The sequence below is a fragment of the Phasianus colchicus genome, chromosome 7, assembly GCF_987193195.1.
Source record: "Phasianus colchicus chromosome 7, bPhaCol1.hap1.1, whole genome shotgun sequence".
Lineage (NCBI taxonomy): Eukaryota > Metazoa > Chordata > Aves > Galliformes > Phasianidae > Phasianus > Phasianus colchicus.
Window position 1 is genome coordinate 25,788,289 of NC_143442.1, and position 23,967 is coordinate 25,812,255.

General features: G+C 38.7%; 2 protein-coding genes across 10 annotated transcripts in view; one reads left to right on the forward strand and one right to left on the reverse strand.

Moving 5' to 3' along the window:
• Positions 1-661, reverse strand: part of CDK15 (cyclin dependent kinase 15) — a 34,696-nt gene extending 34,035 nt beyond the window's left edge. For 2 of the 3 annotated variants that reach the window (XM_031601242.2, XM_090144208.1), the window contains exon 1: positions 107-657. In XM_031601242.2, coding sequence (XP_031457102.1) covers positions 107-262 — 156 coding nt within the window. In that variant the 5' untranslated portion in view covers positions 263-657. Of the gene's footprint in view, positions 1-106 lie in introns of all 3 variants that reach the window. The other variant, XM_090144209.1, reaches the window with a different exon arrangement.
• ALS2 (alsin Rho guanine nucleotide exchange factor ALS2) overlaps positions 1-23,967 on the forward strand; it is a 212,037-nt gene that overhangs the window by 172,228 nt on the left and 15,842 nt on the right. For 4 of the 7 annotated variants that reach the window (XM_090144202.1, XM_090144203.1, XM_090144204.1 and 1 more), the window contains 18 exons: positions 4,674-4,760; positions 6,880-7,034; positions 7,531-8,450; positions 10,647-11,007; positions 11,692-11,860; positions 12,267-12,363; positions 12,753-12,830; positions 13,750-13,923; positions 14,905-15,076; positions 15,464-15,644; positions 17,375-17,440; positions 19,983-20,145; positions 20,925-21,056; positions 21,299-21,427; positions 21,795-21,865; positions 22,257-22,323; positions 22,517-22,719; positions 22,867-22,932. In XM_090144202.1, the coding sequence (XP_090000328.1) occupies positions 4,741-4,760; positions 6,880-7,034; positions 7,531-8,450; positions 10,647-11,007; positions 11,692-11,860; positions 12,267-12,363; positions 12,753-12,830; positions 13,750-13,923; positions 14,905-15,076; positions 15,464-15,644; positions 17,375-17,440; positions 19,983-20,145; positions 20,925-21,056; positions 21,299-21,427; positions 21,795-21,865; positions 22,257-22,323; positions 22,517-22,719; positions 22,867-22,932 (3,224 nt within the window). In that variant the 5' untranslated portion in view covers positions 4,674-4,740. Of the gene's footprint in view, positions 1-947; positions 1,066-1,093; positions 1,383-4,673; positions 4,761-6,879; positions 7,035-7,530; positions 8,451-10,646; positions 11,008-11,691; positions 11,861-12,266; positions 12,364-12,752; positions 12,831-13,749; positions 13,924-14,904; positions 15,077-15,463; positions 15,645-17,374; positions 17,441-19,982; positions 20,146-20,924; positions 21,057-21,298; positions 21,428-21,794; positions 21,866-22,256; positions 22,324-22,516; positions 22,720-22,866; positions 22,933-23,967 lie in introns of those variants that run through there. The other 3 variants (XM_031601241.2, XM_090144205.1, XM_031601240.2) reach the window with 3 other exon arrangements.

Below are 23,967 nucleotides of genomic sequence, written 5' to 3' on the forward strand. Positions count from 1 at the left end.
TAGTTAGAAGCGAATGTGAAAAACATCTGTGTTTCCTTACAACAAGGGGACAAGCCCAGGCGCAATCTCTCACAGTGCAGAATCATTGCATGGTGATATTAAATACCTCTTCTGTAGATGCCGCTTCCACGTGCTGAAGGCCTCTGCTGTGCTGGGAGCCCCTTCCCTCAGAGCAGCAGCTGCAGCACCGCGCCCTGACGGCACTCACACACAGCATGTCTCCCGTGCTGTCCCGAGTCCTGCTAGCACTCTCTTTTCTCATTTGCTCCCCCCTCTAGCTGGTCCTATGACTTGCGTGTGACCTCTGCCTCAAGCGTTCTTGTGATTTCTGCAGTTTTTCTTTTCAAGTGCGGTATGTGGTGATCCAAACTCATGCCTGCAGTAGCTCTGTTGGCTTAAGCTCATTGGGTGCATGTCCTCTAAAAATATCCAGCATATTTTCACAAAAAAGGAAGATGGAAGAATAGATGATAAATCCAAACCTGCTTGTACAAAGCTCTTTTGCTTAAGTAACTCTCGGTGTGATAGATTAGGTAATTAACAGCTTAGGTAATTGATATGTATCGCACAGGAACAGGCTGCGACTTTGCTGTGCAGCAACTTCACTTCTGTATGCCGTTAGCTTTAACTGAGCTGCCCGAGCAGCGTGGGTGAGCAGCGCACACGGCAGCTGTGCGAGCGTTGGCTGCCTGTCGCTGCACGGCTTCCCACGCAGGAAGGCGTTTCAGGGCGTTATGATCACATTCATACAAACGGGTTTTGAAAATATATTTAAACACAATCAACACGCGCAGTTTTGCAGCGGCGCGACACGCCCGACCCGCGCTAACACCACTGCCCAGCACCGGGGGCGGAACGTTCAAGGGCAGAACGTTCGAGCGCGGCCGCACGCGGCGGCGTTTTGTCCCAGGCAGGGACCCGTCGGCGCGGCCGCCCGAGCCCGCCCCCGGCTGCGGCTCCTCCGTCCCGCCCGCTGCGCGGCGCAGGCCCCGCCCCGCGTCCCCCAGCTGATCCGTGCCCCGGCGGCGTGGGCGGGCGGTAGGATCGAGCGCGCGGCCCGGTGAGGTGCGAGGCGGTGCGCGGGAAGGGGCGCGCGGCGCGTTTTGCTCCTCGCGCGGCTGTCGCTTGCTCGCGCTCTTCCCGCCCTTCCCGCCGACGGTGTCTCTCGCGGGGGGCTGAGGGGCCGCTGAGGCGGCGGGACGGTAACAGGCGCGGGAAGTTCGGGGCAGGCGCGGGGACGCGACGCGGCCGGGCCTCTGCCGGAGAGGGGCTGGAGCGCGGCGCCGGGCGGAACCGCGCTGCCGAGGGGGCCCGCGGGAGCTCCGTGCGCCGCCCGGGCCCGGGCCGTAGCGCGGGAGGCGGCGAGGAGCTGCGCTGCGCAGGTGAGCTCGCTGCGGGCCTCCGCCGGGCCGCGCTGACGGGACGGCGGCTCGCGGGGCCGTGCGGCGGGATGAGGGGCGGGGAGCGGTGCGTTCCTAAGGGTTCCTGAGGAGTTTTCCCTTTCGCTGTGAGGAGGTCACCTGAAGTCGCCCCTTTCTCTCTTTCCACTTTCGCTTTGCGTGACTCGGTTTCTTAGCGCTGAGCCCGCTTTCACCTTTCAGCGTCCCGCAGTGGCAGCCCGGCCCGGCTGTGCTGGCAGTTACAGGTGGTGTGGCACAACCGGAGCAGTTGTAGAGGGGCCGATGCTGTAGGGGTGGAGGCCTCGCTGCCGCTGTCACACTACGCTGCCTTCGTAGAAGTAGCCCTGCTCAGCAGCTGTCTGGCTCAGGAGGGAAAGCATCTGCACGTGTGCTGAATGAGGAGGGTGTGCTTTCAGAAGAGAGGGCTGAGGGATGGTCACAAATTTCGGAGCCTCTTGTCTGCTCAATAGATCTTGAATTATTAATTGGCTGGTGTAGCAGATAACTTTCATCTAGTGTTTAGTGTGCCTAAATGTAGGCAATGCTGGTGTTGACAGCTGCTAGCTTTGAATTAGGAAGCTTAGAGGCAATCTTTTTCAGTAGCTGTGCAGATAACTTTGTGCAACAAAGTTGCAGTCTTACTAGTTACATGCTTACCAGCTCTACAGCTCTGTAGCAGTAAGTCAACTTATGGGGATGTTACAGAAGTATTTGTTATTATCTGTCAACTGTAGCAGGTAAATAAACTACCAGATAGTGATACATTTTTGAGGCCGGTGGGAGTTTGTTATTTTTGCAAGTCCGAGGTGTACAGGTTGTTTCTGTTCAGCCTTGAATATGAGATTACTTTTATGTCTGTGGTACTTAGTACTCAATGTCCAGTGAGGGCTGTAGTCTTGTAGTAATCAGATGAATGTTTACACCAGCTCATTCCTTGCAGAAGCAGTTGTTACAGCATGGTAGTGTTTGATTTCTGGAGTTAGCAATCTGCTCTGCTAGTGGGAGCCATGACATCAGTGTCACAGTAGCGACCATCTGTTTGTAACAAAAATCTATTTCGTAATTTGGCTCTGTTTGGCATGTTTGCAGTTCTTCTCTTGCAGTACCGAAAAGAAAAAGTAGAAAACAAGCATGTGGGTGGAGCAGTGCAGGTGCTGATAACTTACCAATCCTTCGTACCATGAGAATGATATGTGGTATCTGTTTTTTTCACTTCTGTGATTATTAAACTTTGCTACATATAACAGTTTAGGTGAAATAATGCATTTGTAAAGCTATGACATAACTTGTATACAAATGAAATTAGGTGATATGCTCAATAGAAAATGGCATATTCTGATCATGAGAAAACAACTTTCTACTTATGAGAAGTTGTTACTGGAAGTAATATAGTATATTTTTGTGCAGTTGAACCTCATGAGGCAGATACATCTTTGAGCCATTAAAAATAAATTCCTCAATGATAGAAGCCAAGCATATTGAGTTAATTTCTCTGGTCTTAAATATTTATGGTGTGATACTCTGACAACTATATCAAAGCTTCATATAGTCCATGAGGAAGTTATATATTTAGCTACAGTCCTTCACAAAGAAGTGCCAACATCTTCAATAAAAGAAATTCTAAGAACTGTATTGAAATGGACTTATTCCAAGCAAGAACGCATCACAAAATCAGAAGTTCTAGGAATTATTCTATTTCTTTTGGTGTTTCATCAACACCTGCATCACTGAAATGTTGTATGTCAGTTTCTTTATCTTCAGACTTCCTCTGTTAATGTAAAAATTGACAGTAGTGGGTTTGTTTGTTGTTCTTCTTGAGAAAGAAGAGGAAGAAATGCCTTGAAGGCAGTATCTTTCTGATGATGAATGCAACTCTTTCTGATCCTAGAAAGTCTGATCTGACTTGCTGTTTCTTAAGTGCAAAGAATGTATGGTTCATTACAATGCTATTTTGTCATATTAAATTGATTTTTTTTTTAATATTTTGTTTTATGTTTTTGTGACTCCTATCTCTTCTTTGCCAATCCTGAAGCCTAAATCACTATTTTGGTGTCCTGTATCTGGTATTACAAAGGTCTGCATGGTACCTCATTATTCAGAGCATCCTAGTGCTGGAAAGCACTGGAATTTGTGTGGGTTATTTCAGTTACTTGTCACCATGATGAGCATTATTTCTAATTGTGAATTAAAACTTTTCTGTATGCAGTTTACAGCTTTGTATATATTATCTCTTGTGATCAAGACTTGTCTGTTTTCTCTGTATAAGGGGTTCAAATATTCTAGATTTTTTTTCTTGGAGATGAACTGTCTTAAAAAGCCATTATGTTGGAATATTTTTCTGTTTTTGTTACAGCAGATATCAGACAGCAACTATGCTGAAACAAAATGGCCGAAAGAATTTGTCTGAAACTTATTTCAGTAAATGTGATCACATGTTCCTTAATGTAATTAAAATTTTGAGTACTTCATCTAGCCAAGTAGTGCATTGAGGAAAAATGCAGTTCTCTCTCTATCCAACAGACTGTAAGAAACAAGTATTCTCTGTAGTGTCACTTTTCTTACAAGACAAGTAATACAAAGGTATCTTTGGGAAGATGGAAAGGTGTGAGCGTAGATTTCCAAAATTCAAAATGGAAAAAGATAAAAGCATCAGATAGAGCAGCTGCTTTTTCCTCATTGGCTCCTGTGGTCTTATCATATAGCTACTCTGCTACCAGATTCTGTGAAGAAATGTTTTGAATTCTTCCATTGGTTTTCTGCATTCCTGCACAAGCTTTAATAGAACTCTGTTCCAATAGTACTCTGTTACATATGGTAATGTGATTTGATTCAGGATTAAGAATTGAATTCCTAACTGTTCTCTGTTCCTATAAATATATTTGCCTTATACATTTTATTTCAGCTTAGGATTCTCAAACCGAAAACAAATCAATTATTCTGCTTTAATGGTTTTTTGTGGGTTTTTTTTTTTGAGTGTGCAGAGAGAATTAAAGAGAGAGTTTTTCTGACTTTGAACTAGATTTTAATCATTCTGCCCTTACAATGGGCCTACTGTGCAAAGAGTAGGTAGGACAAGTCTGACTGCTTAGCTTTGTCTGTTAGCTCTGTGTGAGTGGACCAAACCATACTTGTGTCGTGGAAGTGATTATTGATTTTACATGTGGGATCTAACACTTTGCTTCTTGTTTCTAGGGGTTCTGGGATTATTATTATTGTTGGTTAATGTTATTTGCAGTTAAATAGCTATATATATTTTTTAATTTTGCTTCACAGTTTGTGGAGAGACTTTTTCTTTTGAAAGAGAGATGATTTGGTGGTGATGGAGTGCTGCCACTGACAGATGGCCTCACAGGAAAGAAGGTGAGAATGAGTGAGCAGCTAGGTAGAGCCACAGGGGCTCCCAGAAATGTGCCAGCCAATGATTGCTCTGCGAAACTACTGAGTAATGTCAGCATACTCTGTGTGTAACCTAAGGTGAAGGAGAGAGGAGTAACGTAGCTTGAAGTTTCAGTTATGTCTGGAACAATCAACTTATTAAAACAGCAAATTCTTTTGTCAGTTATTTATTGAACCTTGTGGACATGGAAACTTAAAAGTAACATTGTCTGGTGAATAGTAAAATCATCTCTGTTGCCTGAGATGGAGATATATATTGTAATAAATTCTGGGATATAAATATCCACACAATGATCTGAGGGTTATCAAACGAATAAAATCTGGAGTGTAAGGCTGTAAACTAAATTGAATGCACGATATGCTGACAAAAGCTCTGTTATCAAAGAACACAACACTGTAATATGTGCTTTGTCCGTCTCAGTAAAATCCATGTCCTTTTTTTTTTAGCAGGTACCCTAACTGTGATGTTGGATTTTTCACAGAATAACACAATCACAGAATTGTGAGGGTTGGAAGGGAGCTGTGGGGATCATGAAATCCCTAACCTCCTTTTTCTGGCCCGTATGTTACTCAGTTCTTTTTAAATGTGTTTATATTCTGAACTCAGGTTCTCTGCATCTAAAATGCAGGATGGACTCTGCATTTTAATATTATGTTTGTCATTTGGATTACTTAAGTGAATCATAGAATAGTTCTTGTTTGTCATTGTGGAGTTCTTTTTTTTCTTAATATGGAAGAAGAGATTGAGGATAGGTACTGGAGCTGAGAGAGGCATAATTCAGTCTTGTATAAGTTCCTCTCAGCTTAAATGTTGCAAAGGCAGACTATGCAGAGGTGTTGTTTAGCTGATGCACCACAATGAGCAAAACTTAGTTTTTTAAAAAAATAATAATCAATGGTCTTCATGAATAAAGCTTGTGGCTTTTGAATGTGCTTCTTGGGTGTTAGAAGTTGTCTACAACGTAGCCTTTCAGACTAACTTTTTCTGAGTTTGCTTCAATAATTGAATACGTGTGTTATTTTATTGCTTTTATTTTAAACAAACGTTATTACGTCAGAGCTCTTTCATTACCTTTCTGTATTTAACTTCAGTTCATGCAAAGCTGAGAGAACTGTTTTACATAGACAGTAAATGACTTGACAGTTGCCAAAGAAAGAGCTAAGCCTACTTCTCTTGCAGGATGGAGAAGTATCTATTGTATATAAATTTGAAAATCTGAAGAAAACTCTTAATTTGAAAGTCTCTACTGATGTTTGAGAGAACTTTTTTTTAAGAATACCAAGTGACTTCACAATTTACTAAAAGTATGCTTGTTGTCAAAGTCCAAAGAATTTCTTTTGCTGAATGGGAGAAGTTGCTAGTTGAGCATTCGAACCAGAGTGCAAATGTTGAAGAACCTTTAGATAGCTTCAGTGGTGTATGTGAGCACAGATACTCCCATGATGTTTCAGGCTTGTTGGTCCTTGGTCCAGCTGATATGAATGACTGGTTCATTTGAACCTGAGAAAGTTGCTAAGAATTGAAAGATCAGAATGTTTTTTTCTTCTACATCTAAATTTCCCCAAATTAAATAGTACAAAATATGAATAAAAGCTAACAATCCAGAAGTATTCCTTCTATTTTCTAAGATGAAAAGAGTTCATGTAAAACTCACTGTAGACAGGAACAGAGTTGCTTGGAAGAACTGATGCAACTATCTCCCCCAGCATATCCACACTGGCAAAAATGTGCATGGATTTTATCTCTTTATCTCTTTGCTGTGAACAAGAAGTATAAGATGTAATTAGTTGTATTATTTGCAAATAAATATGTCTTTAAGGGTTGCTGGTAACAGTTTATTTGACGGTAGTAAAGGAAAAATGAAAAACTACTGAATTCAAATAAAAGATTTTTGTTTTTAATTTAAAGAGCATTTAATTTAAGATTACCAAAGTGTAAATGAGTCCTGTTTATGTCCTAAATTTAAAACTAATATATGAACTTCTAAGTTTTTCCTACATACATGAAAAGCAAGCTTCTGTGATATTGCAGTACCACAGAAAATTTCAAGCCATTTCTGTGCTTTCATCAATCTTTTTGTAGTTCAGAAGAGGCAGAAGGAGCCAAAGAGAGAGGCCTGGTCTATACCTGGAAGGCTGGTTCTTGCTCTGTAACTCCAGAAAGGCTTCCAGGCCTCTGTGGAAAGACTGTACTGCAGGCAGCCCTTGGTACAAATCACGGCTTACTTCTAACAGAAGGTAATAACTATGATGCAAATCTTAAATATTAACAGTAACAAACTTTAATTATCGCCAGCCTTTCTTTTAGAATGTTTCATTAATTACATCTGTTCTTTAATGTTGCCAGTATTCCCTTCCCTTAAAATTGTGTTTGAGTAGAGCATAGTGTTTTCTTTCCTATTCTCTTTTGATGGCTCTGGATTTCCCATTTGAAAATGGTAACATGGTCTAAACTGTCTTAACTCGAAATGATATTTATGCAGTGTATTTCTTTCAGAAAAGACATTACAGTAAGAAGTTCCCTGGATTTCTAGCAGCCTTGTTTTCCCATTAAAAGAGGCATAGAACTTAGCAGCAGTAGTGGAGGTCAAACAGCAGTCTTCCTATATCAATAACAACAGTTCTGTTGAGATGGGATTAAGCTAAAAATTGATATTTATCATGTTTTCTCAAACTTCTGCATTGATTTAATTTCATTAGAATTGTGACATTTTTGTTCTTACTTTTTTAATAGGTGGTGAGGTCTACAGTTTTGGAAAACTGCCCTGGAGATCAGGACCAGAGGAGTTCTGTGCTAATAGTCCCATTTTAGAAAATACCTTGCTTGGGCAACATGTTATTACAGTGGCAGCTGGCAGTTTCCATAATGGAGCTGTGACAGAAGGTGGTGTGGTGTACATGTGGGGGAACAATTCTTCTGGACAGTGTGCAGTTGCTAGTCAACCATATGTGCCAGAACCACAACCTATCAGTATTTCTGATTCTGAAACCAGTCCTCTGCTATCAGTAAGGATTTTGCAGCTAGCATGTGGAGAAGAACACACGCTGGCACTATCACTAAGCAGAGAGATATGGGCTTGGGGGAGTGGCTGCCAGCTGGGCCTTATTACAACAACTTTCCCAGTGACAAAGCCACAGAAGGTAGAGCACCTGGCAGGACGTGTTGTGCTTCAGATTGCTTGTGGAGCCTACCACAGCCTGGCTCTGGTACAATGTCTCCCTGTGCAGGAGATGAAGCCTATTCCAGAGAGGTGCAACCATTGCAGTCAACTCCTCATTACCATGACAGACAAGGAAGATCATGTAATCATTTCTGATAGTCACTGTTGCCCACTGGGTGTAGCGTTGGCAGATAAACAACCAGAAAACCATGCCTTCTGTTCTTCGTTGGAAAACCTGGAAGGAAAAAGTGTAACAGGTAGCGAGAGTGAAGACTGTAAGAAAACTCTTGTGGACGAACATGCGCTTGTTGCTTTAGAATCTGATGGAGCAAGTTTACTTTCCAGCAACAATGGACAGGAAGACAGTGGAATTTCTAGCCCTGGAAATATTCTGAGTACTGACAGAAAAGAAGTGAAAGAGTACTTAATCAGTTTATCTGATCACACATTAAATGAGAACCTGGAGAAAAGTATCTGCACAGGGTCTGAGCAGGTTGGTAGCCAGTAGATTGCTCTGGATGTGCAGCAACTTCTGTTATATATGTTATGCTTGATGTTACTCTTATCACAAATGAGATACTCAGTTTAATGGGACTGCGGTATCCTATAGTTTCAAAGTATTTCGTCACTCAATGGCTCTCAATTTTGAAATGTAAGAGTTTTTGTCCCCTGTCCTTGTTGAGTTGTAACCCTTTGATGCAAGTAGCAGTGACAGTGCTACAGTCTTAACTCTTCATGCTCCATGGTATCAAAAGCAAGTAAGCTTATTTGCCATTCTCTTCTGTAGCCCTTCTGTGTTGTATGGGTTTCACACTTGTGTGGAATTTGTCAGATTTACCTTCAGGGTAAAGCTTTCTTTACTTTGCATGGAATTGATTCTTCACAAATCTGTTTATTAAAGCATTGAATAAAAGGCTTCCAATATTAATCAGCTCAGGGTGGCACAAATGGATAAACAGGGACAGGAGTTCATAAATGCTGCTCTGTTTTGAGAGATGTAGAAAATAGTTCAACAGTACTATTTTGATGCTATAGCAGAACAGTTAATTAAAAACTTTTTAATAAGGAACAGTTGATGTTTGATGTGAAGGTTCGAGAAACACTGTTTCCCAGCTCCCTGGCAAAATATCACCATTACTATTATTTGGGAAAAAAAATGTTGTATATCAAAGAGGGATAAAGTATATATAACCCAAAAGCTCCTAGACTAAAATCTAATGCAAAACTTGACAGTACAGTCTTGGCAGTACCTACCTGAGTAAGTAGTAGATGATGTACGATAAAGGTAACTTCTATAGGGTAAACTGCTACTCTGGTCCAATTTGTGAAAGTTAAAGCAGAAATAAGAAAATTTCTTCCATTGTTTCAGATGTGTGTATATAAATTTCTTAAATTCATTTTACAATTATCTGGGATCTGTTGTTGTCACTGCTTGCTGAAACAAAAGTAAGTAGTATTAAGAACAAAAGGCTGTCCTGTAATCTGGTATTTCAACATGTTCTGTTTTCCTATTGAGAGAGATCTATTTAATAAATGTTACCTGGACACAACTGTCCTTACTGGTACAAATGCAGTCTCACGCTTGTGAGCTGCTCAGAATCTTGCAAGCAATCCTACCATAAGGAAATAACTGAAGTACGTCACTTCATGTTCTATCCTGATTTCTTGCTCCAGGTATGGTTCTAAAATAGTTCTTCTCACACAGTTCCAGGAATTAGACAAATGTGGAATTGATCCACTGAATCTTAACACAACTGAGCATCTTTATCTCTGCTCTTCAAGTAACTCATGGATGCTCATGTAATGTTTCACCTTAGTTTTAGAAAAACAAAAATGACAACAAACCTGGTCTCCCAAGTTATAAACTGCAAATGAATAAGACAATCCCAGCCCTTTAAGTTACTTTTTCACAAAGAAATATCGAAGATTCTTTTCTTTCTGATAGGATAAAAATAAGTTATAATATTTTCCACCAAATATTGGGTGACAAACAGGACTTGCTGTCCTGTTTTCACTTTACTATCTTGTGTATTGTCTCTTACTTGAGAGATAAAATTATTGTTGTTGCAGGCAATGATGCAGTGATACTAATAACTGCCTTTAGTCAGTTCATCACTTGTGTAACTTGATGACTTAACTAAGTTTTGTATGGCTGCAGTAGCAGTGTAAGATAATATATAGAATAGAGTGGTCTTAAGGCAAACCTTGGAAAATAAGTGAATCATTGTTTACCTTTTAACGTATGAAAAGGAAACCTTACATTTCTTTTAGTACACTGCTCAGTGATGCACTTTGTTTGCTGACGAGGAAGTGGTAATGAGTCTAAAATTAAATCCCTTTCAATATTTGTTTGGAAAGATCCATTTTTTTAAATTAAAAAACAAAAAAAAAAAACAAACCCCAAAACCATGCCCACAGAAATAGCCTTCAGTCCCTTATGAATGAACTACAATGTGGTAAGTCCAAAAGACACTTGGAGGTGTTTTGGTCATGTCCGTAGAAGTGGTGCTCAATCTTAACCTGTGATTCCAAGGATTAGTAGTAGTTGATGCCAGAGTATTAAAAAAAACAACAAACACCTTTCTTATAATATCTTGTTCAGTATAGCTCTTAGTTTGATGAATGAATCAGCCTGCTGTTACATGCTGTCTTTATAATACTTGGACTTTTGTTGTTGTTCTTATTTTAGCCTTCTCAAGGAGAACAAATTGGTGCTTGTATCCCTGGTCCTCCAGGTACAAGTGCATCTGCCTTAAACAGCCTGGTGGCCTCTTGTGCATCAGCAGTCGGTGTGAGAGTAGCTGCTACATATGAAGCTGGAGCGTTGTCTCTGAAGAAAGTAATGAACTTCTATGGCACACCTTCAAATGAACCGAGCCCTCAGCCTGGCAGTGGTTCCACAGGGCCTGAAGCTCTGAAAGACAGTCGAGAAGAGCAGGTCAAACTGGAATCAATGCAGGGGAAGAAGAGTTCCAGTTTAGTAGATATTAGAGAGGAGGAATCAGAAGGAGGAAGTAGAAGACTTTCCCTGCCTGGCCTGTTATCACAAGGTATAAAAAAAACCAAAACAAAAAACAAAACAAAACAAAAAAACACCTGAAAATATGACATATTTATTGAACATAAAGTTATTCATCAAATGGGCCCATTGTGTTAGTCTAGGCATCTTGCAAATTGACTGTCTATACAGATTGTATAGCAAATGATATATCTGTGGCCTTTGATCCCTGCTGTGCTGAGGTGGTTTTGAGCAATGGTTTTTGAGGTATTCCAGTTCTCACCACCAGGATTCAAAGCTGTTGATGTTTTTCCACCACAGGCTTCCGTGGTATTAATTACTTTGAATATGTGGTTATGTAGCGTAGTTCTGTATCAGTCTTGTATCTGTGCAGAAATTTTAGGAATTGGAATATTTCTATTTGTGACAAGTGTGTATTTTCTTTAAAAGTATACTTATTTTACATATAGTTTGTTTTGGCACATTTGCAGTGTAACTGCATTGTTCTTATATGCCTGTTAACTTTACTAGCTGGTAAAAATTACCTGGGATCCATCTGCTGTTAGCCCATACACTGCTTCTTTTTGTCAGTAAGCTATCTTCTTGCATGTCAGCCTTTGCTCTTAATTAAGACTTCTTGCAAAAAGCCTTGATTTTGCATAATACTGAGTGACATGCCTGTGTAAGTGATGAATTTAAAATGATGACCTATTTTTTTCTCTTGGCATGTTTTCAGTTTCTCCTAGACTCTTACGGAAGGTAGGACGGGCAAAAATGAGGACTGTAGCTCTCACTCCAACCTACAGTGGTGAGGCAGATGCTCTTTTACCATCTCTAAGAACAGAGGTATGGAGCTGGGGAAGGGGGAAAGATGGACAGCTAGGACATGGTGATGTTCTACCAAGGTGAGATTTCTTTGATAAATGTTTCTTTATTCAGTCAATCACTTAAATCTTAAGTATCCAATTTAATTTTGATCACCTGCCTTGCATTGTTCTTGTTCTTTGAGGTGTTCTGACTTAAATTCTTCCACGAAACACATCCCATGCTGTGTTGTTACTGATCTTTAGTTAGTCAGAATTTCTCCCTTGCAATTGCTAGGAGTTCTGGTGATATTTTGACCATGTTGCCCATGCTAAGGTGATATTTGTGTCTACTTTTGCACCTCATGGCCTTTTGATGAAGCTGGTTTATTGCCAAAAGATTTAATATGTTTGCTATGTTTGCATTTTCTAATGTTCTGTGGGAGTGGGGTAAGGGGGCGAAATAACTTTTTTTAAACTCTTCTTTATGGATTCTGGAAATTGACAGGCTTCAGCCACTATGTGTGAAAAGTTTAGATGGTAAAGAAGTGATTCACATCTCTGCTGGTGGTCATCATTCCTTAGCACTCACTGCCAAATCCCAGGTACATGTTATTATATCATTTATTGCTCATCTATCATGTTACTGTCATGTTGAATGTTTTCTAGGTTTCTGTTTCTTGTAAGCTGTAGTTTCTGTTTGTGGGAGGAGACTTGGAAGCAGTGTGCCTCATGAATTTCTGATTGTATTAAAGTTCTCTATGGGCCATCAGTATTATGTTTGAAGACTGTAATGACCTGTTGCACTTCTGTTTCTATTCTCAAATTGTCTTCTCACATTCAAAAGACACCAAAAATTAGTGAAGAGCTTCTTAGTACATTCTTTGCATGCCTTTGGCTTTTATTTGCACACTCAATGCATTGTGCTACTACAATTCAGATTTCATCTGTATGTATTGGTTGTTAAACACTGATATTGAGCTGTTTCTTACAGGTGTATTCATGGGGTAGTAATATCTTTGGTCAGCTTGGTCACACACACTCACCAACAACAGTCCCTCGACTTGCAAAGGTATTTTGTTTTCTGTATTTTTCTTCTTTGAGTTTAGGCCTTTCCCTACAAAAGTGAATACAAAGTAACTTCTGAAAACTGACCTTATTTATGGATCTGCATGCTATATAGTAGCAGAATCTTTGCTTTCTTTGGTTTATACAGTGAGTGTTATTCTTAAATGAGCCTGCGAAAAAGGCATCCAGGAATTCTTTCATATATATACATCCACTGTTTTTGACTGCTTTAAAGTTCTAAAGGGACATGACTGTTTTGTCTCCTTACCAAACCTGCCTTACAGTTGGTTCTTCTGATACAGATGTGGAAGTACTGAAACTTTTTTCTATTTTTATAAAATAGCTAAACAAATGCTTCTAGCTTTTTCCAGTTTTGCTAGATCATAACCGTATTTTTTTTTCTTGTGTATTTATAGAGCTGTTAGTTAAATCTTACACCTTTTAGTAGGGTTTTCAGTTTGTTCTGAGTTTTTGATTATTTTGAGTGAATAGGTTAATAATGATTTCTGGATCAGACCAGATCCTTGCCTATTTTCCCCTAAGACAGGCAAGCACCAGAAAACTAGCTGCAGAATTCTTCTGCTTAGGCCCTATGCATATTAAGATACAGCATGTTAGCTTTCTCCCATATTTATGGGTTTCACTGCCAAACGGAGAGGGAAAACTGGTGCCATAACTTTCATCAAAACCGCCTGATAACCTCTTAAAAATAAAATTGGTTTACAATTTAAAGGTTAAAAGAAACATCCATTAGAAAGAAGAAATACACTTGTTATAAAATCCTGATGTTAAAAAAATTACCAGTTACTCTAATACATTAGCTTGTTATCAGGTGTATTCCTTGCATTCTTGTCTAGAAGCTGTACATACTCTCTTCCAGTTGGAGATGACTTCTAATTCTTCTTCTTCCTCATGAATTTCAGGTGTGTGGTGATGGTGTTTGGAGTACAGCAGCAGGATCAGATTACTCTCTCTTCTTAGCAGATGAGGAAGACTTCCAGCCTGGATTATATTATTGTGGTCAAGAGATAACAACAGATAATTTGAGTGAAAGTAATTGTAGTAAGAATCCAGTTTTGTTACTATCCTGTAGTAAGGTGAGTGATATTTCCTCTAAGTTAGTACAAATCATACTGATTCAAACTCAATCTTGCTGTAACTACCAAGAGGTTGGCTTGAGATGAGGGAGTGTGTACTCTGATTCTGTGTCTTTGCATCATTTGGGCTAATTTGAGTTTAAGATAACAAAAAGGAGATGCTTTAGGAAGAAGGCTGCTCTTTTGTTTCAGTTAATCTGGGTCTCAATCCTATGTCCCTAGATCTAGCAGAAAAACAATAGGGGAGAGATTTTGAGGTGGGATGTACATATACTGGGTTTGTTCATATGTATAAATACATGTGTGTTTCTAAGGAATCCTCTTTTTAACTAAAAAAAGAAAGGGAAGTGGAGTTCAAATACTGAGTTATAATATAGTAGTGCATGTGAACTAGAACTAGTGAGGAACCAGAGTGCATTGGATTAATGGCACACGTACTGACCTGAGAGAATTTTTCTTCAAAAACTGTGAGTTGCAAGTAGTATTTAGTATTAGTGCAGATATTATATTAGTCCAGTTTGTTAATACTGTAATATTGTTCTTATCAATAAATTGATGTCTTTTAGATTAAGAATGCACTGTAGTTCAGAGCACAATTGCATTAAGCTCTTGTTATCCACAGTTCCTAATTAGCAGGAGAAAATAGCTGATGTGGTACTATATTGATATCAACATTGTTTACATAGGCGTGTTTTAAAAGTGGCTAAAATTAAGGTCACTGGTTCTTAAACAAGCAATGATTGTTGTCTTTAAAAATGTCTTTATAAGTAGCATAACAACCAACATTGACTATAACTGTTTCCCCTACGTTATTAATTTTGTATTAAACCATTGAATAGACTGTTTGACCTTTAGTGCCAAGCGTCACTGCAGGTAGTTGAAACTTATGATGATAGCCTTTATTCTGTATCATCCTAATTTTTGTTTATTTTTGTTTTCAAATGTAAGCTGTTTTCTTTTTGTTGTTGTTTTGTCTTTCAGATAGGATATATAAGCAATGTGATAGCTGGTGGAGACAACTGTTTGGTCTTGGTAGACAAAAACATAATGGGGTATATTGCCAGTTTGCATGAGTTGGCTTCTACTGAGAGAAGGTTTTATTTCAGACTGAGTGAGATCAAATCTCAGGTTCTTAGACCTCTTCTAGGTTTAGGTAAAAAAATTTTTAAATATTTTCTTTGATATTATTTAGTCTGTGTTCTACAGTAAAGTTCTTTATGCGAGACTTAGGTCATTACATATTTTTAAGTTAAAGCCAAGATTGTTTTCGTCTCCCTCGTTTCATTCAACTACTGAAACACAAGTGCAGTTTGATATCTGCACAACGTTACTGGTATTTGTGCTTTCCTAACTGTTTCATCTGAAATAATTGTTTGAACCATTATGTAATGTAAAGTCATTGAATTCCTGATTGTGGATGATGTTGCTGGGAAGTGGAATGAGCTGATATAACATCCATACAGTGTACTGGGGTAATTCTTTTATTGATGGGTGATCTACGTTTATAACATAAGCTAAACTTCTTTCTGATTTATTACAGATAATTTGGGCAGTGCAAATACAATCCAGTTGTTGCAAGAAATGGCAAGCAGGTTCAGCAAGCTATGCTATCTTATTGGTCAACATGGGGCTTCTTTAAGTAGCTTCCTTCATGGAGTTAAAGAAGCCAGGAGTTTGGCCATCCTGAAGCATTCCAGTCTCTTTTTGGATAGTTACACTGAGTAAGTGTCTGATTGTCTCATCTTGAGTGTCTGCAGGCTTAATCTGCTGACCACAGCAAGCCTTGTATCAGGAGAAAATAAATCATAAGGGAAGTTATATCAGAAACTATAATTCAAGTTACGTTCTTGCAATTTAAAATTTATGCAGAGTTTTTCACAGGCTAATTCATTTTGTAGTGAGCTTTGTATTTCAAGCTTTGCTAGTGTGCACACTGGACAATTTTGGTGTTGGGAAAGCATTAGGAGTGTAAAATTCTGTACAAACACTTAATTGATTGCTGCATGTATAACAGTAAAGCATGACACACTTGTTAGTTAAAGGTGTTGTAATATAAGGCAATAGAGTTGCAGTTACTTGGCCACTAAGTAAGAATACCTTTGGAATTTACTGTGGTTACTGTGGTCTTTTGAAAAGTCATTAACTAAAAGTTGTTTCCCAGAAGAACAGTTCTTTTGTCTGGTATCTGCTCATAGCAGACCTTGCCTAGAAGACACAGCTGTGTTAGTGCTCAAACTTTGGTCTGAATTATCTTTATTATTATTATCTTAATTATTCTGGGAGAGGATGTCTATGCAATTGTTTGCTGTCTGTCTTCTCAATAAGTTTTGCAGTTGTTGGGTAACTTCATCCAAATTTGTGAAAAATACTGGCTTAAGAGGAAAGGGTCTAAAAGTATTCTGTCTGAATGTAGTCTGTCTTATTAGATATCTGAAAATCCCTAAAGGAACAGAACTTTGTGATCATAAACTCAACAGCTTCTCTTGTTATGCAGTAGCATTCTGAATGTGCAGTTGCACATTTTCTTAAATACAAGTTGTCTTTCCTACTGGGTCAGTGATAAAATTAAGCCATATCACTCTGAAACAAAACTTCATCTCAGTTTATCAAATGAGTGATCAACAATTTTCTCCATTTCACGCATACTGACTGACTGCAGTTTTTATTTTAACTTGGACGCCTAGAATTGGTTCTCATTATTACTAGAATTTCTTCTTTTTCTGTCACTAACTGTTATGACTAATGTCTGTTCTTCACTATTTGCATGGCTTCTGCTCTTCCCCTTTGTTTTCTTAGTTGTTCAAATATTTATCTGTGTATAGTATCAAACCTATGCATGTTCCTCAATGTCATCAAGTCACACAAAAGACTATCAGTAAATTGGATTAAACTGAGACTTGCTTTTGCTGTGAATTGTATCTCCATTACAAGAGAAGGAAAGAACCTCTGGAGGCTCTCTGGTCCAGCCCTCTGTTCAAGCAGGGCCATCCAGAGCAGGTTACCCAAACTGTATCCAAATGGTCAAATTTTTTTGTTTGTTTTTTTTAATAGAGAAGAAATGAAGAGTAAAATGATGAATGCAGGAAAAAGAGAGATTTCTATCTTTAGTACTATTAGAAGCTAGCGTTATTAAACTGTTGAAACAGATGACCTGTTCTGTATGTGTTCAAACTTGGGGAAACAAATAATTCAAGTTGTAAAATAGTTCCTCTGGCAGCAACAGTGTGTAATAGTAATGCATATTCTGTCCTTCACGTGGAAAGTGAGTACTCAGTGTTGTGGTAACTGAATATTTCAGAGTTTGATATTTTCTCAAGCCCTTAGACTTATGATTACTTGTGTAACAGGTAATATGGATCTCACTGGTATGCTGTTGCAAACTGCAGTAGATGCTACTTCCAGGGTTGTTCCTAGTTTGAAACTAAAGGTTTCTTTTTCTTCACCATTTTAGATATTGTACTTCAATAACAAATTTCCTGGTAATGGGAGGATTTATGCTTCTCGCAAAGCCTGCAATGTAAGCAAACTTTTATCATGATGTGGAGTTTTTTGGTCAGCTTGTAGAGTGTTCTAAAGAAGTATTTGTGTGCATGTGTGTGTATAGTAATGAGCATGAAGTGACATTGCCTCAGCATACTTGAGTACGATAATTCATCTTCCATTAGATGAAGAAAAAGTTTATCCCTTTCAACTATGATAATAATTCATGTTAAAATACTGATTAATTAGCTCAATTGCTATTACATCAAGGTGTGGAGAGAGGAGGAAAAAGATCATAAGTGGCAAATTCTTTGAAAGAAGTGTAAGTGGATTTCAAATAATTCCTGAAAGCTTAGGACTGATGTTAAGTTTTCATCATCTATTCGGTGTTTGTCAGTACTTCATACTTTCAGTTGTTGCTCCCTAGAATATACAGAACAGTGAACGTTTCTTTAAGAGTTAGTGAGAGTAGGTATTGTGAATTCAGTTTAGTTTGAATTCTTTTATGTTTATATTCTTTTACCTTTGTGGAAGCTCTCTAAAAGGATGGACAAATAGCACGCTATTTCTGCATCAGACATGCTTTACTTATTGTATAGATGCTTTTAAGCTTGAAGGAAATTGTGCTTTTGGATCTGAGAATACAGCCTTTTCTCAGTTAAAAAGTATTTTTGCCTAGGAATTGAAGTAGTGATGCTGTACAGCTCTCTAGCATTGTGAGGAAACTGTTGTAATGAAGGAGTTTTTCTTCCAAATGTTGTCAGAAAAATTGCCAGTTTTAATTCCTTCCTAAAGTCTCTCATCTGAACATGATTTTGTTACAGCTGATTTATGATACACTTTGAATGTAGCATAAGCAATGGTACTGGAAGTTCTTTGAAATATTGGGGTATCTAACACAGGGATTTTTCTACACCTGTGGAACAGTGCTAATGACTGAATACGAAATCCCACTGCAGAGAGACATCAAGAATCTTTCCACAGTGGGCAGGATTCTTAGGGTGACTTGCAAGAAATCTGAGCTCAAGTATAAGCTTATTTATTATTAGAAGTGACAAGTTCTGGATGCTGAACTTAAGTGTACCAGATTCTTCACACTGGTTGGCACTGTTTGGTATCACAGCTTCTCCTACTGCAGCCAGGGTCTCATTAGGTGAACAACAATTTTTAAGGGTCCTGAGACTTCAGGGAGCAGATATCATAGAAGTTTTGGCCCTTACCTGTAAAGGGAAGTCAAGAATATCTTTGCTGATAATGATTTTGTTTTTGCAGGGAATTCTGTCTCAGTGAATGGTTAACAGTGTCAGTGTGTCTTTTCTGGATATTCCAGAAGATGAACAGTTAGCCTTAGCAGTTACTCTTAACTTTCTTTTAAACTAGCTGACTTCATTGGGAAGTGTAGTTATATGCGTATATAGTGTATAGATGTGTATAAGACTATGTATTTACTTGCTGTTATTATTTGACACTTTCCTATGGAGAGACCTCCATGTGAGGATCTTGAAGCACTTCAGAAATGCAAGCTATCCATTTAAGTTGTTGACTTTAGTTTAAATTTGCAATTAAAAATACAGTCTTCTCTCTAAAGAGGATTCTTCTTAATGCTTATTGAACAAGAGAGTTCTTAAAATCATTAGCAGACCTAGACAAGGTACATAAGATACCATTTCATGCATCAAATTAATCATGTAGAATTCTAGGGAGCCTGATGTGCAATTCTCTGATCTGGTTCTTTGTCCCTGGGGCTTACTTTCTCAGCCTCACCTGGCTCTTGAAATTTATGGTTTAAATGCTTCCCAGCTGGATGTGTATTAGTGCAGATATGTCATGTGTGCACATATGGTGGCACAGATATTGTGAAGGAGAGGGAAAAGCAGATTTGTTTTCATTTTTATGAAGAAATCCTGGTCTTGTGTGCTAATGCATTGTCTTCAGAATCATTTCCCTCTTCTTCTCTGAACTAGATTAGTTCTCCCTCTTGGAAGTCAGACTGAGGATTGAACAGATTTCCTGCCTTTCTTTGAGGTAGGATGTAATTTTTCTAGTTAGGGGAAAAACTGTTCAGCTTTCTTGAATAACAGGGGTGGGGAAGAGATTATTTGGTTATATTTAGGAAAGTGTACTGGAGCAAAGTTTAGATTCATTCAGGCCTTCTTATATGAGTCAACACTGGTAGAAACTCGCTACTTTAACAATAACCATGACAAGGCTAAAACGTTCCACCTATTTTCTCTTTTACTCATCACATGTCAAAGGGGAAAAAGGCAATTAGTTACTCTTCAAGTGGGGCAACTAAGTCAGCTTTCTTCAGCCAGCATAATGACTGAGCTTGTGCAAGCAGAACTGAAGTCCTGTATTGCAGTTGGTAGGGAGCTACATGATTTTATTACAATACTTGCTTAAGTCAAATTGGGAATGGATTAATAAGTAGCACGCGTTTGCCTTTGTTATTTTTGTTTTATGAAAATCCAAAAAGGTGCGTTCTGTGCTGGTGGAGTGCTCACTGATGCAAAACATCACTGATGTCTTACTGTCATTCTTGTTTTCTTCCTCTGTTCCCCAATGGTCCTATCACTTAGAGACTTCTTGAGTAAAAGTCAGGAGCTGTTACAGAAACTGTCTGAGTACAATGAGGAAAACCTGCAGCTGGTGGATGTTTTAAATGCTCTGTTTTTCATGCCATTCGGACGACTTCATGATTATGCCAGAACCTTGCTAAAGCTTGCCACATGTTTTGAAGTGGTAAGCTGTCTTTATTATTTATATCTCAAAAACTATGCACATGAAACTTATTGCTTGGAAATAGCAGTGAGAAGCAGATGCCGGGTAATTAGAAGTAGCTTAACCCTCAGTGAAGCTACCTTGGATTCAGGTTTGTTACAGGGAAAGATCATGCACGTTTACTTGCACATTCATAAGCCACACTTGCGTAGATAACATAAGTAGAATCTTGTTACTCTGCCAGAACTTTCTAGTGCTTGAGTTGAAAATTTTTATTGCATTATTTTGATGTCTGCGTATTGCTTTTCCATCTGGCATTTTTAGTGCAGCAATCCTTGGCTTTAGCACTACTGAAAATAATGTGTAATATTGTATATACATCTAGATACATAGCAAATGTCTACAACTGCATGCTATTCAAAGAATAGATGACTCCCAGCAATAAAAATTACCTGCCTGTCCATGCCAATGTGGTTATTAGAAGCGTTACTCTTGAAGTTATCGTTTTTTCTGCTACATCTTGTTAAGCTGCAAGAAAGTGAGTAATGTAATTGTATGTATTAATCATTCTGCCTTTAGTGTTCATGGGGAGCTTCTGTGATCTAAAAACTCCTGACACACCAAGAGAACATGTGACCAGGAAAATTACCTAGCTTCCACTGTTTATTTTATTAACTAGATCAGCTGTCATACACTTGGTGCTAATTTAATAAAATGGGATAGCTGTCTTGCAGCTTTGTTATTGTTATTGGTACAAGCCCTCAGAAAGTCTGTCAGGTCTGTCTTGCTTTGTGCCCTAGGCATCTCCAGAATACCAGAAGCTACAAGATTCTAGCTCTTGTTATGAGAGCCTTGCTGTCCATCTTGGCAGAAAAAGGAAAGAAGCAGAGTACACACTTAGCTTCTGGAAGACATTTCCTGGGAAAATGACGGTATGATGACAATTGTCAGCCTGTTAGTAGCTGGTATGTCTTGTTGTGAACTTTATATTCTGTCTGTTATCTATGCTACTCTCAGTTGCAGATTGCATTTTTCTGGCTTGTGCTGCTGAAGTAATCTAATTTTGGAAAATTTTGGCCTATGAAAGTACACTCTGAAAAATAAATAGCACTGATCTTAAATCATAATCAGTGGGAAGTAAACTTCTGTAACTATTTGTAATCTCTACCTGTAGGATTCTTTGCGGAAGCCAGATCGTCGTTTAATCTGTGAAAGCAGCAACAGGGGGTTGTCCCTACAGCATGCTGGAAGATTCTCTGTGAACTGGTTTATCCTCTTTAATGATGCTCTGGTGCATGCTCAGGTAAGCCTGCTTGCATCCGGGAACAAAGCTTTCTTTCAAACAACGTGACTGATTTTTCATACAGTGAAAGTAAGTTTTTGCACTATTCACTACAATATTTCTTAACACGAAGTGGTATTTTTTCATATTTACTAAGGAATTTGGAATGATCTACTAATGTTTTCTTTCAGTGTATGTTTGGTGTTGCCCTGTGGTTGGCATGGTTTCTGTTCTCTTTTTTTGAGAGAGCAAAGTGTGCAAAAGGAGCCTGTAATGCCATTTTCCTTAGTCTGTAGAGGAAGAAATTACGTTCAGAAAAATCACAGGGTAGGGCAGGTGTAATGAATCAGTTAGTACTCAGTGAAGTTTCTCTTTTCCTTTTCTTCAGTTTTCAACACACCATATTTTTGCCTTGTCCACGCTGTGGGTAGAAGCTCTTTCAGAAGAAGCTGGTAATGTGTGAGTATGAGTATTTATTGTGTTGTGATGCTGAAATAGTCAGATGTCTTAGGTTGGGAGGATTAGGGCTTTGTAAACAGTTTCTGTAAACTAGGAGCGGAATGAAATGTAATCATTTTTAGCCCCTTTTCTTTCACATGATTTTCTTTTATTTCTGTTTAAAAAAAACAACAACAAAACAACACAAGTTGTTCAGAAATTAAGAACAACAAGATAGAATCAAGAGATTAGCCAGTAGTCTTTTCTGCTGCTTTTTTACTCATGACCTAATGTTTAAGTGAATTCTAACAAGTTGGGTCAACGGAGATGCAATATTCATGCTCTAGAAAACATTACTCTTTCTTTGAATGAAATTTCACTAGATTAAAAAGACTCTCTGCACTCCCTGTAGGAATGGATTGAAGATTACCACTCCAGAAGAACAGTTTGTTCTCCTTTCTTCAACACCACAGGAAAAGGTAGGCATATCTACATATTTTTCATGGTTTCAGTGATACAAAGGAGATTTTTCTCTCCTGTAAAAGTAAACAGGGAGAAGTAGCAATACTGTACTGCAGAGCACAAAGGAGACAGCTGTAGTTGCTGTAAAGGAGAGAGCTTCTATGCAAAAACAGATGCTAGCTAAATTCTGTGATTAAAACTCTGTTTCAGACTAAGTGGCTGAGGGCAATAAGTCAAGCAGTGGATCAGGCCCTTAGAGGGACTTCTGATTTAACTCTATACGGAGCTGGTGGGAATGTTCCAAGACAGGAACCTCCTATTTCTCGCAGTGCCAAATACGTCTTCTACAAGGACCCAAGATTTAAAGATGCTGTTTATGATGGGAGATGGCTCTCAGGAAAACCCCATGGCAGGTAAGAGCATTTGAACAATACAGGTGAAAACAAAATGAAGTAGTTACTGAATTGGTAAGTAGGCTTATTCACAGAAGCCTATCTGTGAAGTGCTGAGTGAACTGATTATCTGGTACACATCAAAGTACAACTTTGTTTATTTTTCAGAGGGATCCTAAAGTGGGCTGATGGAAGAATGTACTCAGGGACCTTCCGAACTGGACTGGAGGATGGGTAAGATCTCCCACTACTTGTGGAGGGAGAGGGCAAGAAATACTTTAGGTATAAGTTATAGCAAGGATTATAAGAAGATAGTAAATTGTTTAATTAAAAGGTTTTGCAGTGAATCTCATTGACTCAGGGTTGTAAATGTTGTGCATTGATCCTTGAATAATCCAGAGCTATGTTAATTGTCTTCAAAGTAGACTCTGTAACTGCAAATAAAAACTTGCTGTTTAATAAAACTGGAGCTAATTGGGGTAATCAGCTGCAGGATGGAGAAAAAGAGAGAGAGAGAGAAAACAGTTGAGAAAGAATGAGTAGGTGATATGAACTTCTAAGCAGAGGAACCCAGTTAAAAACTCTACAGTCAGGTTTTCTTTACGTAGGTATCTAATGTTTTGTGTTGCAGTGTTCTTTCAAAATGTCCAGTTGGTGGCTTATTTTGCCTTCTAGGAAAGGCAATGATTTTCATACAGTGTAGTGATGAAACTTCTGTCATTTTTTTTTCTTTCTTGCAATGTTTCTTGTGGAGTGGGGGTGTAAAAATTTTGGAAGGAGATGAAGTCTTGAAGTAAGCCTTTTGTCTTAAAATGAATGAGTGTATGATCCTGGTGACTAAGATGATAACGTCAGAGGAGTTTGAAAATAGGATGTGCAGGAGTGAGTCCTGGATATTAACAATTTATCTTATGAAACAAGTGAGACCACTTGAAAGTAAACTAGTAGTTGATTATACAGCTTTGAGTTAATCCATTGCTAAGAATCTGCTTACAGCATTAGTTAGGCTGCAAGGTTAACTTCTTTCCAAATACATTCTTAAACAAATTTTGTGAGCAGACATGTCTATACAGGGCAGGGTTAAAATATCTAAAGAGTCCTATTGAATTCCAGTTGTATTTTCAAAGTATTGAGTCAGAGGAGAAGTTGAAATGTGATCAGGCTGTGGGCAGGTTGTTAACATACACCTTAGTTATTGGCATATGTTAAACTATAAAACCATATCAGAGCTTTTTGCACATGTAGCTAACCATGATCATTTTGGCATTC